This window comes from Danio rerio, chromosome 17 (genome assembly GCF_049306965.1).
Source record: "Danio rerio strain Tuebingen ecotype United States chromosome 17, GRCz12tu, whole genome shotgun sequence".
In the NCBI taxonomy this organism is placed as follows: domain Eukaryota; kingdom Metazoa; phylum Chordata; class Actinopteri; order Cypriniformes; family Danionidae; genus Danio; species Danio rerio.
Genome location: NC_133192.1, coordinates 7930805 through 7949216, shown reverse-complemented (window position 1 = coordinate 7949216; position 18412 = coordinate 7930805). Strand labels below are relative to the sequence as shown.

At 38.3% G+C, this 18412-nt stretch overlaps 1 protein-coding gene across 2 annotated transcripts; it reads right to left on the bottom strand.

Moving 5' to 3' along the window:
- Positions 1 to 411: 411 nt before the first annotated feature.
- Positions 412 to 18188, bottom strand: foxo3a (forkhead box O3A). Of its 2 annotated transcripts, XM_073927207.1 has the most exons (3): positions 16954 to 18188; positions 4538 to 4915; positions 414 to 2366 (listed from the first exon to the last, which is right to left on the bottom strand). In XM_073927207.1, exons 1-3 carry the CDS (start codon positions 17521 to 17523, stop codon positions 2358 to 2360), a joined length of 957 nt encoding a protein of 318 aa, XP_073783308.1. In that variant the 5' UTR covers positions 17524 to 18188; the 3' UTR covers positions 414 to 2357.
- Between the last annotated feature and the right edge of the window lie 224 nt (positions 18189 to 18412).

Genomic DNA, 18412 nt, shown 5'->3' with positions numbered 1-18412 from the left:
TCGGCCCAGTTGATGTTTCTGTGTGTGGAGTTTGCATGTTCTCCCTGCCTTCACGTGGGTTTCCTCCGGGTGCTCTGGTTTCCCCTACAGTCCAAAGACATGCGTTACAGGTGAATTGGGTAGGCCAAATTGTCCATAGTGAATGAGTGTTTGTGTGTGAATGTGTGTGTGGATGTTTCCCAGAGATGGGTTGCGGCTGGAAGGGCATCCGCTGCGTAAAAACTTGCTGGATAAGTTGGCGGTTCATTCCGCTGTGACGACCCCGGATTAACAAAAGGACTAAGCCGACAAGAAAATGAATGAATGAATGAATGAGTGTAAAGACACTGTGACCTCATGTGGTTTGTAAGAAGAAAAATAGTTTTGGTCCACTCTGGTGATCAGTTAAAATAAAGACTGCAGATATGTATATCGTGTTGTACAAGCTTTATTTACATGCACCTTGCCTTACACTACCTTGTTTACATGATCCAAAATGTAAATACATAGGTAAAGTCAAGCAAACATCGAGTGGATGGTAACTAGCGGCCGATTGTGGTGTAAGGAGGTACACACGCATATTACGCTAACACAGTTTGTGTTAATTCCCTCTAACCACAAACGAAAATCATAGTAGTTCTTGTGAGAGTTACCCGAAAACACTAACAGACGTTTATCTAAAATGTTAAACGCAAAATGAAGTAAACAAAAGGTGTAAACAGCACAATCGACTTTTTATAGCCATCTTAAAATCGGTAACTCCAGCTGATTATAAAAAGCAGATTATAAAAATCAGTGCTTAAGAGGCTTATGGAAACTCTGGGTGTGAAGATGACCTTAACGAAAGGTACATTCGAGACTGATGTTAAAACAACATACCTACGCAAACGTCTGCAAGCCGTCCCTGAATGGCACTACTAATTCATCAAACTCAACAGCTGCGTTACTTTTTTCATTAGCCTCAAATTTGGTTGTCTGGCATGTTCAAGATCAACAGAGAAATACAGTACAACGTAGGTGCTTCCTTACATAGCTTATCCGTACAGGCTGTAATACTACAAAGTGGCTGCCTTTCATTTTTAAAACTATTACAATGCTTAAAACACACCGCCGTCACACACTTTCTACTAGCACTCGCCATTGTGTAGATACGTACACATAAATGCTAGCCGTATAAACTGACCCAACACAATTTCACTTAGCACCAAATGCTCATAGCTTCATTTTTCTTTTTCCTGCTACAAACACACAAACATCTAGTGGCCCTTAATCAGCGCTCCAAAAATTTAGATCTGTTAATATGAATTCAAGACCTGTCTGTGTATATACACACACACATACTGTAAGCATTACTGGTCTCCATCATGAAATGTAAGCATAGTCTATGATTTACACAGAAAACTGGTAAACCTATTCTAAGGTAAATGGTTGCATGCATGTATACACACATATATAGTGTACAGTGCATGCACACAAACACTAATTGCACTGAATGTAACAACTGAAGAACGGCTTACAAATTGGTGCAAATTGTTCGGAAAGCTACTCATACTTCATGAAGGAGGCCCAGTGTCTGTGTGTGTATATACACACGCATACATAAATACAAATATATAGCTTATAATCTATGCTAAAATGGCTAACATTGGAAGTGAACACGGTGATGCTCAAGAACTCGGATAAATGCACAGGTTGTGTTAGGAAATCCATAGGAAACACTGACTAGTTTCATACAGCAGAACACTAAATACATAGCTTATCATCATATCATTATTCACTTTCCCGCAAAAGGAGTCAAGGATACATTATGATCATCACTGGTTTCACGAATAACACAACCTCTTCCCTTTTTTTTTTTATAGTTCCACAAGAAAAAATAAAATGACTGGAGAAATTACGTAATTCGTGGCCATTTTTCAGACAACAGAATTCTCAAGAGTTTGTGTTGTAAACAGGCCATTTTTGCAGTTGTCCTGAGGACTAGTTTGGCAAAAGGCAGGTGTTTGTTTAGATGCGAGGACTAGAAATCTACTCATCTTGATCACAAGTTACGAGAAGTTACCACAAACTATAGGCACCTACAGACTAGAGTTGACTTGACTTCAATGGGGATCAAGTATTGCAATGGTGACGAGGAAAAACGCTGAAGTGACAACATTTTCATTTCTGCTTTAATGCTATATGACATGGTTGTCAACAGCTGCCCAACCCAATGAGAATTCACCAATCCCATTTGGTTTCCAAGCTTGGATTTGTGAAAGCTTTCTCCAGTTTGTAGGCACCCTCATACACTATACAAAATATGCTCATTTTACAACTCCCCTACAGTTAAACAGTTGTTGTTGTTGTTTTTTTTTTATTACTATTTTTGAATCCATTTAGCTCATCTCCAGGTCTGGCAGGAGCACTTTTAGCTTAGCCTAGCATAGATCATTGAATAGACCATTAGCCTCTCACTGAAAAATGATCCAACAGATAATTTTCCCATCTAAAATTTATACGGACTCTTCTGTTGTTACACTGTGCACCAAGACGGGCGTAAAATTTAAATTCTACCATTTTCTACACTCTCAGAAATAAAAGGTATGTGAGCTGTCACTAGGGTGGTACCTTTTCAAATGGTACAAATGTGTACCTAAAAGGTCCATTTTAATACCTCAAGGGTACATATTAGTACCTAAAATACTCTTAAAAATTTAGGTACTAATATATATTTTTGAGGTACCAATATGAACCCTTGAAGTACAAATATGTACCTTTTGAAAATGTACCACCCTAGTGACAACTCGTGTACGTTTATTTCTAAGAGTGTAGGCTGATATGGCAAGGACAGTGGTGTCCAAACTTTGTCCTGGAGGGCCATGTTCTGCAGATTTTAGCTCCAACTTGCCTCAACACACCTGCAAGGATGTTTCTAGAAAGCCTAGTAAGAGCTTGATTAGCTAGCCCAGGTGTGTCTGATTGGGGTTGGAACTAAACTTTGCAGGACACTGACCCTCCAGGACCGAGTTTTTACATGCCTGGGCTAGGAACTATACTGTCATCCACTGTAATAAACAAGAATGGCTGCAGCAGGCGCAACTATTACGCAGTGTCAATGATGTATACTAAGCCAAGCGAAAAGTGCTCCTGCCAGACCTGGAGATCAGCTCTAGAAGTTGTAAAATGAGCCTATTTTCAAAAAAAGAGAAGCGTTTCTTTAAAGATTTTTATTCTAGATAGACTAAGGGAAGTACTGTTGGCTCAAGCCAAGTTCTCTCTACAGTCCTCCACTTACCATACTCGAGCAGAGTTCAATACCTTGTCATTGGCAAATAGATAAACCTGCAGCACCTAAAGCAAGGTTAATTCTGTTGGAACTCTTTATCCGTCCATCAAACCAGCCTCAATCATGACAATACAAAACATACAGCCACAAAACTACAACACCGACTGGGTAAATCATTGACGTTAACTCAAACTCATTCCAATGGATGTCAAATAGCTTTTCTACAGCATAATATACAGTTGCTTTACAGTGGACAGTTGGCTCAAATGCGGTGTTCTGCCCCGTCCCTACATTCCTGGGCCTGGATCAGCCTGGCACCCAGCTTTGGGAGGAGGTTCGTTTGGTTCTGGAGAAGCTCCCTGAAGTCAGGTTAGCATTCTGAGAGGAGATGAGATGGGAATCAAAGCTGAGCTCCAGGCCTTCGGCATCCATCAGATCGTTGCGGGTTATGATGTCCATATCGCAATCGAAACTGCCACTGAATGCCTCAAGATCCAAGTCAGATGAGAAACGGTCCTGAGACACCGACTGAGCAGAGGTCACGCTGCCGTTGAGACCTGCCAACAATGAATCGGAGGAGTTGAGCTGCATAGATGTGCTTCTGAAGGGAGACTGTTGGAGTTGCTTCATCAAGCTTTGGTAGTCTGACTCGCTGCTCGGGACGCAGTTCATCCGCCATCCAGATGGCGATGCCTTTTTGAGCCCTGCTTGTCCTGCAGGCCCAGCCTGGTTGGACATCATGGGGTCATTACGCAACAAAATGCGACGAGCATTCTGAGAGGAAACGGAGGCACTGGCTTGAGACATAAGCGGGTCAGATTGGGTAAGAAGGACATCACTGCGACTACTGGACTCAGAGCTGAGCAAATCCTGCAGACTCTGCTCACTAAAGAGGGAACCGCAGGAGAATGTTGCCTGCTTGTTTTCCTGGATGGTTTGCATTGGAGACTGTCTCAGCCCAGTGACTGATGGAGGGCTAAACAGGGAGTTGGTGCCATAGCTGCCGGAGGGAATTGCCAGACTGCTCCCAGAGCAGCTGAAGGTAAACACAGGGCTTCCCTGTAGGTTGGCTCCACTCTCATCATGGCCCGGAGACTGTGAAGCCGTCAAGCTGATGTTGTCCAGAAGGTCATCCATTAGGTTGTCAGAGAGGCCATCGTTGAGGTTCATAGTTCCTGCAAGGTCAGCTAGACGTGGCAGTTCGGTGAGCCCAGTGGACGGAGACATACTGCTGGGGCTGGAGTACAGCATGGGTGACAGGGGAGAGTCATCATCGGGAACTTCATCCACCTCCAGGTTGGCTAGAATTGGGGAAAGACGTCCACTGAGGGTGCTGGCATTAGAATTAGTGCGAGAACGAAAATCTGTCCAAGCATCTAGCTCGTCACTACTACGGGACGTGGGGCTGCCGGTCCATTTGGACAGACTGGAGGAACTCTCAGAGCTTCCGTCCTGGGATGCCTGCAGAGCGGCTTTCTTCTTTGCGGCACGGCCACGGGCGCTCTTGATGAGCTTATTACTGTTGTCCATTGATACTGCACGCCTGCGTGGAGCTTTGCCCCCTTTTCCACCATCAGGGTTGACCATCCACCATGAACTCTTTCCTGTTCCTTCATTTTGGACTCTGACAAAGCGACTATGGAGCGACAGGTTATGTCGTATTGAGTTCTGTGAAAAGAGAGGAGTAGAAGGTTAGCCCATGCATCATTGGACATGCCTGAAACACTTAACATTAACTATCTGACCATTAAGGAGCAAAATAATGGTCAAATGTTCAAGCCTCAATAGTCTCTGACTCAGTGAAGCACAATGTGCAGTGAGGGACAATGCCACTATGACTTGATTGCTTTATCCAGAGATTGAAGAGTCATGTGGTCCCTTTGACCAATAGAGTTCATGTGTATAGCTTAAAAAAATATGCTTTCTGTCTCCCTTTTATACATGTTTAGAATTTTAACATTTCTTAGAATTAGGGGGTTACCTAAAATGGATAGTTCACCCAAAAATGTATTAATTCGTTGGCCATCATTTACTAACTCTTTACTTTTTCCAAACCGGTTTGACTTTCTTTTGTTAAACACGAAGGAAGATATACTGAAAAATGCTGGTAATCATTGATTTGCATAGTATTTGTTCTTTCTACTAGGGAAGTCGACGGTTACAAGTTTCCAACACTCTTCAATACATCTTATTTTGTTTTCAACAGGAAAAAAACTGGTATGAAACAAGTAACGAGTGAGTAAATGATGACAAGTTTCTAAATCATTCCAGTATTTTGAAATCCCATTGATATAGATTAATGATCTTTTCATGTTCATGATTGGTTACCTTGTAGTAACCATACCTTTCACATCAGATACAACACCAAAGTTTTAATTTCAACTTCAAAAACCTTTATTGTCAATTCCCAAAATGGGTTAGAATATTGTCTTTAGACTTGTCGTTGTATTTGCATTGTCTGTATTTTGCAATGTCGTTGTATTTTGCACTGTCTGGAGCCAGCACCTAAGCTTTTCACTCATATAGCACACGTACTGTTGATGATGTGACAATAAAAGTGATTTATTTTTTTATTTTTATATTTATTTATTTTTTGAAGAGGGGGGGGGGTGGGGGTTGGGTGTCGCACACTGGATTCACTGCTCAACACCGATTTCTCTCAGGGTACGCATGATGCCACAATTTAGCAGCTGTCCGTGGCCCCCAGCTACAACTCACTGGGACACTGTTCATATTTCTGCCCACGCTAGAGCGCCATCTGCATAGTTTTATATTAAATAACATGCGAATGTGCATGTCTGGTGTGCGTTACTTCCAACTTCCAACACCCGATGTGCACCCTCTAGAAGCTGTACTGACAATAGGGGTTTACGTTGTCTGTATCAGGGGGGTCCAAACTCAGTCCTGGAGGGCCGGTGTCCTGCAAAATTTAGACCAAATTATTTAGCATTATGTCTATTCTGTTAAAGTCGCAAAGGGGAAATGAATTTTGGGGACGTTTGTTATGTTACTTTTATTTGTTTGTTTTTAATGTGTAAATCTATAAATGCCTGTACATTAGTAGTACATAAGTATTCAAAAAATGCTTTCTAATTTGACTAATCCTCGATTTGAACAAATACAGCCCCTAATCTAAAACAGCTTTACAGAAAATAGAAAAAGAAGAACTGAACCCAACTGAACCACACACACACACACACACACACACACACAGTTCATTGGTCTGGGCTCTGTAGTCAAGATCATTCCGCAAGTAAAATCAACCCACTTTGCTCTGTCCATTGGGCTGTGTAGATAATTGGTCTGCAACATGCAGTTCAACTACAGAACCGAGTGCTCGGCTTTTAGCTTTTCACAATTAAAACAAAAAACAGACAATTTTGTAGGAACACCGGTCTATTCAATAATGAAATAACACATTTTGGAGCTCTAGGCAAACATTTTTATTGTAGATTAACATAAATTGGTGAACAAGATTTTTGACTAATAATACAAGTCAAGTTATGCATCAAACCATCTTTTTTTTATGGAGATAGGGCTGCATGGTATTTGGTGAAAAACTGACATTGCATAGATTTATTTTTTCTGTAATACATATTGAGATATCAAGTATAATTTCACCAGATGACTTGAATGAATCTATTTAGGGAAAAATATATAATTTTTTAGAGTAATTGGGATGATTTTGTAGGACAGTGCTTTTGCTATAATAAACAGTAGTATAATACAGGGGCGCCTGCAGGATTTTATTCCAAGGTACGCACAAATCCAGCACCACCCCGTCCACTTCTGATGGCTGTTATTTCAGTATTCAAACATTTAATAACGAATGCATCAAGTGAAATAAAAACGAATATTTTTTTTACAATTTAGAAATTGTATTTTTATTATTTTATTTTTGTTATTTTGAATATTTTATTGTCTTCATAATTAAAGCTATAGACAAATTCCTGCTTCACATTTTAGAAAATATTTTGCGTAGCTATCCAGTATGGATTAAAGATCACAGAGAATAAAAACAAACAAACACTGAAACATGTTTCATGGCCCCATAAATGTCCAACTTATATTTAATTGAATCGTAAAAAATTGTAAAAATTGCTCATTTTATTTTTATAAAACATTTTATTTTTAGTTATTATTATTATTATTATTATTATTATTTGAGTAAAAACAATACCGACATTTCAGAATGCATATTTATTTTATTTATTTATTCATTAATTTGACTTGTTTATTTACATTTACATTGTCATTTAGCAGACGCTTTTATTCAAAGCGACAACAAATGACTTACAAATGTTTATTTATGCATATATATAGGCTATAATTTAAATCATACAACAGTCCCTTGGACAGCTACAGTGCCATTAATACTTTCAAACTAAATTCTATAAAAAAGTAAAGAAAGATTTGAAAGATTTAGGTATGCACAGTGCGTACAGCCGTACGGATGCAGGCGGTACCACTGGTCTAATAAACCAATCACAAGCATTAATAAGTACAGAAGAGCAAAGATATGCATCAAATAAACATTACTTTACAGTTTTATGCAAGTCAAACAGTATTACGGAACACAAATGGAATAATGAAATGTAAAATAACACTGTATAGTCTTCATTATATACACACACACACACACACACACACACACACACACACACACACACACACACACACAAACACACAAACATGTAAATGCACTACCTGACAAAAGTCTTACTGCCTATCCATGTTTTAGGAACAAACAAATATGAATTTGACTTCTAGTTGATCATTTGGTGCCAGAAGTGGCTTATATGAAAGGCAAAGGACTCAAGATTTATGCTTATTTTACCAAAATAAAATATAATCATGTATTGATTTTGAATTGTTTATTTAGGACAGTAAGGTCTGACTTTACTTGGACAAAATTCTTACCACTGAACAGAAATAATGTCCAGTATAGAATATAACGTCATGCTGCAGTGGAAACAGAATGAATATTGTGTCTGACTCCATCATGAGCTTGGAGGACTGCATCCATACATCTCTGCAATGACTCAAATCACTGATTAATAAAGTCATCTGAAATGGCAAAGAAACTGTTCTTGCAGGACTCCCAAAGTTCATCAAGATTCTTTGGATTCATCTTCAATGCCCTCGTCCATTTTACCCCAGACATGCTCAATAATATTTACAACTGGTGACTGGGCTAGCCAATCCTGAACCATGCAGTTTAACAGATAATTAATTTGAAAAATCTACCTTTTGCCACATTTCCAAATGATCAACTAGAAGTCAAGTTATGATTTGTTGCTTTTACAACTGGGATCGACGACAAGACTTTTGTCAGGTAGTGTATAATAAATCTTTCTGCATGAACTGGAAGTTTTTAAAACTTTTATTTAAGTATGTTGATGAACTACTAACTAAATCTAAATATTGAGTAGTGGTGGCTCTTTAATTTTGCACATCATTTGATCATAGCAAACTAACAGTAAGAGGGACGTGCCTAAAGTTGTAGCTGAAGAGTCAAACTGACGTCATTGGAGAAGGACCGCCCACTCGAAATACGGAAGCAGATGCTTAGACTATGATTAAATAAACCAAAACTTTTTTTCACTGGATTCATTTGCACAGATTATTTGTTCACCTTAAAGGCTGGTTTATGCTTTTGCGGCAAGCGCAGGCGTATGGTCTGGCGCAGCCTTCGTGTGGTCACATAGCCCTCGCCGTGGCTGACACCAACGCTGACGTGCACCAAAAATGTAATTACATGTCGCAACGACACATAGCATAAGCTCTGTGATTGGTCGGCTTGGCGAGTGTGGGCGTTGCTGAAAGCCTAGAGCCTAATGGAGCGAGTGTTTACAAGTGTGGAGCATGACTAAATTGTTACACATCCGCCAGTTTCCGCCTCTGAATGAGCGAGTTTTAGCTACTTGCACATTAAGGTAGCATTCAGAAAAATAAAAACAAAAATACTAGAGAAGAAACCCAACACAGGAAAATAAAAACCTTCAGCTGGCATTTCGAAAGTGCTGTTACAGAGCAACACAAACAGCATGCAGCTGTATAAATGCATGACTACAAGCATTTTTTCAGCACCGAGATAAGTAAACATAATTAAACCATCTTAATTAAGTACAAATATGTTATTTGAAGTGGCCAGTTTTACTTTATTAGCTTCACATGTATGTTTATTTTCAAAGTGTAGGATGTATGTGTTCCCCAGTTTGTACATGGGCTACCAGCAGCTGTGAAATTTCAGTGTTACTTTTTTTTTTTTTTTTTTATACAATACACTAGGGTGACGCAGTGGCGAAGTGGGTAGCACGTTCGCCTCACAGCAAGAAGGTCACTGGGTCGAGCGTTGGCGTTTGTGTGGAGTTTGCATGTTCTCCCTGCGTTCGCGTGGGTTTCCTTCGGGTGCTCCTGTTTCCCCCACTGTCCAAAGACATACGGTACAGGTGAATTGGGAAGGCTAAATTCTCCATAGTGTATGAGTGTGTATGTGTGTGTGTGTGTGTGGATGTTTCCCAGAGATGGGTTGCGGCTGGAAGGGCATCCGCTACCTAAAAACTTGCTGGACAAGTTGGCAGTTTACTCCGCTGTGGCATCCCCGGATTAATAAAGGGACTAAGCCGACAAGAAAATGAATGAACAATACACTAGGAACTCATGTACCTTTCTTGGCTTTTAAAGTAAAACAAAATGAGTATTGCAATAAATCGTTTTTATTTTTTTCCTCCTTAACCTCTTACTGTTCCTATTCCCTCTAGAATGAATAAAAAAATAAAAACATGTCAAGCCATAAGAACCAAACCCAAAACAGTGTTAAAAAACCGAGGTGTGTATTGAACCGTGGGCTAACTGTATTGTTGCATCCCTACTGTCCAGTTAATAAATTGCGATTTTATAGTCCAGCCCTAATTAAAGTCAATATTCTTAGCTCTCCTGTAAAAAAAATAAAAATTTTCAAATATAATGCACTATTTTTTTCACAGTATGTCCAATAATATTTTTTCTTCTAGAAAAATCTTATTAGTTTTATTTCGGCTACAACAAAAGTAGTTTAAATTGTAATATTATTCAATATTAAATATTATTAGCCCCCTTAAGCAATATTTTTTTTGATTGTCTACAGAACAAACCACTGTTATACAATGACTTGCCTAATTAACCGAGTCAAGCCTTTAAATTTTCACGTTAAGCTGAATAGTGACTTGAAAAGTATCTAGTTAAATATTATTTGCTGTCATCATGGCAAAGAGAAAAAAAATCAGTTATTAGAAATGAGCTATTAAAACTATTATGTTTACAAATGTGTTGAAAAATATTTCCCTTAAACAGAAATTGGGGGAAAAAATTCAGGGGGCTAATAACTCCGGCTTCAACTGCATATTGTGTAGCCCTAAATAAAGCTGAAGGATTCATGGATTATTGCTGGACGTGTAAGAGTCCAGTGCAGTGAAGCTGTATTAATGTGGACTGCAGCACAGAAGGCACAGCGATCCATAATGCAGCATCAGGAGATGTGCTAAAGTTCACAAGCGAGAGACACTTTTCCTCTTTTCGAGCACTCCAAGTCTATAATTGGTGTGAATTCATCAGACCTAGAGCTTGCGACAGAAAGCTGGACTATACTTAACACTGTCCCATGAACATCACTTTACTGACCTTTGGACTTGTAAGAGTGAATGGGTCGACCTCATGACACTTGCATTAATGCCTTTGCGTTAAAGCCTATTACCAGGTTTAATCTGACAGAACTTTTGCTCTCCAAGAACAACTTGCATCCCAACTCTTTCTTAAAGTGCGTAAGCAGTTCTCCTTTTTCTGCTTTGTTAAGCTGGCTAACCGAATTGATTGGATTGAGAATCTAATCTAAGACACGTTCATCGGATTGTTTGTTGTCAATCATCGGTGCATTGATTACAAAACAGATCATTACAAACTTGGCTTACAATAAGAGGAGCATCTTGAATAGCGAATTGAATCAAATCAGTTTGAACATTTATTTTGTACATGCCAAGGGGTAGTTCACTCACAAATCAAAATGACAGCATTATTTACTCTCCCTCTTGTGGTACTTTAGGAGTTCTTTGGTACTTTATGAGTTATACCTTCTTCTATTAGACAAAGAAGATAAATTGCATTTAATTTGAGTTCGCTAAACATACTATGGAAGCAAATGGATCCCAGAATCAATTGAATTGTGTTCGGCAGAAGTAAGTCAAATGGGTTTGAAAAGTACAAGTAAAAGGTGAGCAAATGAAATCAGAATATTCATTTTTTGGTTGAACTATCCCTTTAACCACCAAAATGCAAATTTATTTTTATTTTTTTGTTAATTAAACTTTTTAGATTTAACAAAGTATTTTAACTGAGAAATTTAAACAAATAATATTTCCACCCCTACTCTCTACACAAGTTGAAATTACATTTATCATTTAAAGAAAGAAGAAATTTTTTTTTACTCTTGATAATAACAAAATAATAATAAAATAAATAAAAACAATTAAGTAAATAAAATGAATAAATTAAATAAATAAATATATATGTATATATATATATATATATATATATATATATATATATATATATATATATATATATATATATATATATATATATATATATATATATATATATATATAAAAATAAATAAATAAATAACCCAAAATTATTAAAAATTGAGTCCTCGGGTATTTTTAAAGGGTCACGTCAGTGGGACAGTCGTATATGTGTCCCACACTGCTAAAAACACTATTAGGACACATATCTCACTAAAAAGTGTACATTGGTAGTTTTTGCGTTATTTCAAGCAAATTTGTACTTCCGGTTTGAAACGAATTTTTGAAGCTGCGACACGGCCATGAGATAATAGTGTATATTCCAGCGTGCAGACTGGACGTCTGTGCCAGAGTGAGTCTTATTACGTCTTACAGTGTGCTGCATTAATGCTTGAGTAAGACTTGGTTCAAACCAATCAGTGAGCTCTATTGTGCAACTTCATTAATATTCATTACTGTCACAGTGTTTACACGACAGAGACGCCAAGATGTGTTGGCAAAACAAGCGTGAAGTGTTGCTTTTATAGTTTGCTGCAGTTAAGTTTTGTTGTCATTTTCTCTCTGTGAGAGCTCAGCTGGAGTCACGCGTGGATTACAGTGTACGCGACGCTCGACAACAATAACTTACGTGTCTAAGGAGGAACATTGTTTACCTGAGAGCTGTTCTCATCTGCAAACACTGAGATCCGGATTCGCTTGTAGTCTTCTCTTAATAAAGACGCGGCTCTAGTTGCTGGTGATTGTCCTGTCTCTACAGATTTGGTAAGTGAGCGACCAGTGCTCTTTATTTATTCAGTTTAGTTCGTATCGAACAAACTATTACACCGAGTGTAAATATGTTAGCACCACAACCAAACTTTAACCTCGTGTAGGATTTTCACCGCATTTTGTGACCGGAATAACACACGCGGTTTGCTGAGTTTTTTTTTTTCTCTCATACACCATGCGGTATCAAACATTGCATGAAAATACACGCTTAGAGCAGTTCCTCGAATCAAATATCTCGTTTGTCGGGAGGGACATGAATGAATTCCCTGAATGAAAGAGCCAAACTGCAGTTAAAGTCCACCATTTAATAATTTGGCAATTAATTCGACAACAGATGTCCATGTAAACACTGTCACATTGTCCGGTGTGGTTGTGTGTTTTGACTCTGAAATTCAGCGCGCCCAAATAGACACTCCCACACCAAGCCTCTTTTCTTCCTCCGACACTCCCCCCTAAACAGAGCTGGACACACCCACTTTTCTGACTTTTTTTCCAAAGTAGAGGTGTGAAAACACCCTGCTGAAACGAAGGGGTTTCATGGCCCTTTAACAAGCACTTCAACAAGCCTGTTTTTTCCCGTTTGGCAAGCCAAGCTGACGTGACATGGGGGCGTGGCAGCATCGACGATTCTATTTTTTGATTCGATAATCGAAATTGAGCATACATTTCGATCGATTTCACACCCCTAGTATTTTCCCGTATTTCTCCCGTATTTTCAGTCTTTCTATGAAGGGTGGCAAATAAACATTAAGGGCCCTATCATACACCCAACGCAATGTGGCGCAAGGCGCGGCGCAATACTTGTTTGGTAGTTTCAGCTTGGCGCAAGAGTCGTTTTGAGGCGTTGCGCTACGCTGTTTAAATAGCAAATGCATTTGCGCTCAGATGTGTGCCCATAGGCGTTCTGGTCTAAAAAGGAAGGCTTTCTGAGGTGCACTGCTGGCGCGTCGCTATTTTGAGAAAATAAAATAGATTTTTCATTAGACTAAAACAAACCCGTTCTAATCTCCAGCGCAGAGTTGCGCCTAGCTTACGCACTGCTTAATACACACATTTTACACATTTTTTTTGTGTGTGTGTGTGAGTGTATATACATACATATATACACATATACATATATATATATATATACATACATACATATATATATACACATATACATACATATATATATATACATATATATATATATACATATATATATATACATATACAGCTGAAGTCAGAATTATTAGAATTATTAGCTCCCCTGAATTATTAGACCGCTTGTTTATTTTTTCCCTGATTTCTGTTTAATGGAGAGCAGATTTCTTCAACACATTTTTAATCATAATAGTTTTAATAACTCATTTTAATAATGGATTTATTTTATATTTGTCATGATGACAGTAAATAATATTTTACTAGATATTTTTCAAGACACTTCTATACAGCTTAAAGTGACATTTAAAGGCTTAACTAGGTTAATTAGGGTAACTAGGCGAGTTAGGGTAATTAGGCATATTATTGTATAACGATGGTTTGTCAACTGTATTATAATTTAATATTACAGTAATATTTTTTAAATATTATATATATATATATATATATATATATATATATATATATATATATATATATATATATATATATATATATATATATATATTTATATATATATTTTTTTTTTCCTAGGTTAAATATTTTAAATATTGTGTACAAACAAGTAAACTATACTTGCATCCATGCATTTTTTTCCCCAATATAAACTTTCTTTGAAATAAAAAAATAAAAAAATGTTTTAAAAACTATAATACACTAAATTTGCGCACAATAATCTGTCCAGGTCGGTGCCCTAAGCCGTAAATACATAGAGAACTTTTAAACAAATGTTATTGTAAGAAAAATCAATAAAACGATTATGATAAATAGAGTTAAAATTACTGTTTAAAATAAAGGTTTAAAGTTTTAATGAGATTTATTGTTGATGATTGTATGGGGTTTGGCCAGATTGAGTAGCAATACAAAGAAAAATGAAGACCCGTTTAAAAAAGATTTAATATGTACACCACAATATTTCAGTAAATTTAAGACTATTTAAGGCCTAAAATTTGGATTTTGAGATTAAAGACATTTTAAGACTTAAGACCCCGCAGAAATCCTGTGCTTTTGCAAGGAGATCATTATTGCAATGTGTGAAATATTCTCAAAATCAGAATAGGTACAATTCAGTTCCACCATAACTTTTAACACTTCGCTAAAATATGAGATTATTATTGACATGAGAGTTCAACAGGGGGTTTTAAAATATGCCACAAAGACAAATGAATCTATTTTGTAAATAATTAACAGTTAAACACACGCTTTTTTCTTTCTTTCTGTTTTGAGGTGAAATGCTTTTCAGATTTACTTGGTTATCCATTTTAACACTAGTATCCCATAGCATTAAAAAATTAAAAATTTAGCATTGCAGTTATTGAACCATTTCTGTGGCTCATCTTTCGGTTGAATAACATCAACATAGAACCACGAAGAATAACCATAATAGATAAAAAGAGGGGTCTGAAATCATCCAAAAGCAATGATGCAGTCCCTTTAGAGCAAAGCACCACTCAGGACAGAACTGGAGCGCTGCCAGTTTACACACAATGCTGGATCTCAGAGTCAAACACCAAAGCTCTTCACACGTTGCTACACACTGACCTACATAGTTTCCAGTCAGCTGATTGCTTCTTATGCTAAAGCCTAGAGCCAATGGGAAGTGGAGGTGGGGACCGAACAGCCAATAGCAGCCCTGACACTCACGATATGCCCATGGTTTCTCTTTTTTTCCCTCATTCAGTGGCAGGCAGATGCAAACACTCTGCAGGACGGCTTTATCTGCACCGAGCACGGATGACTGTTCGATTTGCAAACATATCTAAAGATGTTTTGTTTTTTAAAGCAAATATAAAAGTATTTAAACACATATTTTGTTTTTAAATGTTGCTTTTATCTATGTGTTGCTAATATGCACTGCCTATCAGAATTTTTGCATACAAAATTGCATCTTAAATATGTATAAACAACTTAAAAAGAGCAAATATGTAACTCAAAACCCACTAATCAAGAACTCTTGATGCACAGAGATTGTTTATTAAGGTGGCAAATCATGCTTAAATGTGACAACATCTGCACAACAGCAGCTCAATAGCTTCACATCTGCAGGGATTTCCCGGGGTTATTCTCTAACTCAAATCCAGCTACACTAGGAGTATTCATTAGACTTGATTCCATGTTGGGTAAATTGCTTTTCCAGGCCAAACTAATCCCTGAAATCAAGCAGGGATGAGAGAAAAAGAGACTTGCACACTGGTGGGTTTCAAATGTCATAATAAAAAGAGAAAATGGTGCGATTGTATTGGTTTTATTGATGAAAAACCTCAAATGATCAAACCTCAATACTAGGAAATGAAGAGGCAAGCAGGGGCCATTTTAAAGGTCTTCTTTATCAGTGGCACCTTTCTTTATTTATCTGCTGATACACCCTTTGGCATGAGCACAGCGGTATGAAGTTTATCAGCAAACCACACATTACATGACAAGTGGTCTACGTTTTCATCATCAGACCACCCTACAATTTTTTTTATGATGCCAAAGAGAGAAAACAAGCAATAAATTAATATTTAGAACATAAATACAGCATGTTAACCATAAAATAGGCAATGTATTGGGGGGGATACAAACATTACAATCAAATTTAGGTCATGTTTTGATTAAAAAAAAAAAAAGTTGTATTTTTGTGTTATAATAAAATGGACAAAAGTCATAGGTTAATTATCTGATGAATCCTTTACGGTCTTTGCTTTTGTAGGGTTAAAAAATATGTTTTTTGCTACTTGTAATTGTGGTGGAAAAATTATAATTAATACTTTGAAGGAAATCTGTTTAAAATTATTAATTAAATATGCTTGGCAGCTTTTAAAATAAGCTGGGAAGTCAGAATCTCATTTTTAAGAAAAGAAAAGCAATAATAATAATGACTTAGTCCCTCTTTTAACACCCTCAACCATGTTCCTGGAGGACCACCAACACTGCATGTTTTGGAGGTCTCCCTTGTCACACCCATTACAGGTCTTTCAGTCTCTGCTAATAAACTGATGATCTAAATCAGGTGTGTTTGGTTAAGGAGACAGGGAAAATAGGCAGAGCTGGTGGTCCTCCAGGAACATGGTTGAGAAACACTGCCTTAAACAGTCAAGATATCCTGGGGAGATACATCTCATGAAATTCTAAAGGAATTAAATATTTCAAAAATTAATTTGGACTTCAGTTACTTGCAATCAATATGATATCAAAGGAGTTTTCTGTCTGATAAAGGGTTAAAAGGAAGCCAAGGTTAAAACATTTGACCTGACGTACCTTCCATCCTGCAGAGCTGTTGCTGTCACCTTTGTCCTTGAAGTATGGCACATTTCGGACCATCCAATCATAAATCTGGGCCAGTGTCAGCCTCTTCTCTGGCGAGCTCTCGATGGCTTGGGTGATGAGGTCGGCGTAGGAATAGTTTCCCCAGGCGTTCCTGCGGGCAGAGGATTTTCTGGGCTGCTGAGGAATCAGACCATTGATGCTGGAGTCGCTGCATGCTGCTAGAGCGTGTTGGGAAGATCCAGGAGAGCCATAGATGTCTTTATCATTGGCAGAAGCGTTCGTTTCTATGGCAGGAAGAGCAGCAGCAGAACTCGGGTCTCCTTCTGTGACACTGGCAGGCTTTGATGCGCCTGTAATGTCACCAGATGCACAAGCATCATCAGTGCCATTTTCATCTACCTCTTCTTCAGGAATGATCCCCACATCTGAAGGTTCTGCTTTGCCCGAATTGGACTCGGGTCTGGGCAGAGGCCATGTGCAAGACCTGGGCCTTTTTTGGGGCTCAAAATCAGGGTCTATGTCGACGTCCACAGCCAAAGGCTTATCTAGCTCCTCTGCCATATTTCCTCGACTCCTTCAAATGAATGATGTATGGACGGCTTTTCGGAACACAACAGCAGCAGTGCCCTCGTGCATGCCATTAATGGATCACTTCTGGAGTCCGCATTTCAATACGGGACGCTTTGAGGATTTAATCGAAGTCTTGAGATGATTGGGAATGTTTACAAACGCGTTCGAGGGCATTGTTGGTTCATCCGTGTGTGAATCGCGCGGATATTTAACGTCTAATGAAGCTTCCGTTGTTCGAACACATAAAGGCAGAGCGGACGTTCGAATTTGTTATAATGTTGCATGACGTCGCGCAGCGAATTCGTTACATTGTATCATTACATCATAATGCGAACGTTACATTGTTTCAGAACGCGGCTTCCGTTCTGGGAAATCTTTTGAATCGAATGCGATCAGAAAAACTGTGCGTTCGCGAAAGTGTCCTCGAATGATCAAGCCATACCTCCACAAGCCGCCCCTCCGCAAATCAGCACTGATAAGTCCTAATAGACACACCGTTCATCCCGATAAACCTCCATGATGATCCCTGTTCCATGTCGGAGCAGGACGTCGCGTCCCGCAGCCCGGGCGATCCAGCACTGGCAAAGCCTGTAATGCGCTGCATCTCCGCTGCAAAACTACAGAGAGGAACAGCAACACACAGAACACCCGCCCCCTGGAAGCGGTCGGAGGAACTGCTTCTTAAAGGGCCACGCAGAACTGCCACACACGTCATCTAACGTTACACACATTACACATATGCCATCATCATTATATGCCTCTTGAGGATTGTGATTTATCTTGTTTGTGGTATGCCTATAAAAGATGAAATCACATGTTTGGGTATAAAGATTGTAAATGAGGAAAAGAGAATTTGTGAGAAATTTCTTCATTATTATTG

Coding starts and splice junctions, on each gene's coding strand:
- foxo3a (XM_073927207.1), bottom strand. CDS start 17,523: ATGGCAGAGGAGCTAGATAAGCCTTTGGCTGTGGACGTCGACATAGAC. Junction 4,916..16,953: donor ACAGCTCTGCAGGATGGAAG/GTACGTCAGGTC, acceptor CTCTTTTCACAG/AACTCAATACGACATAACCT.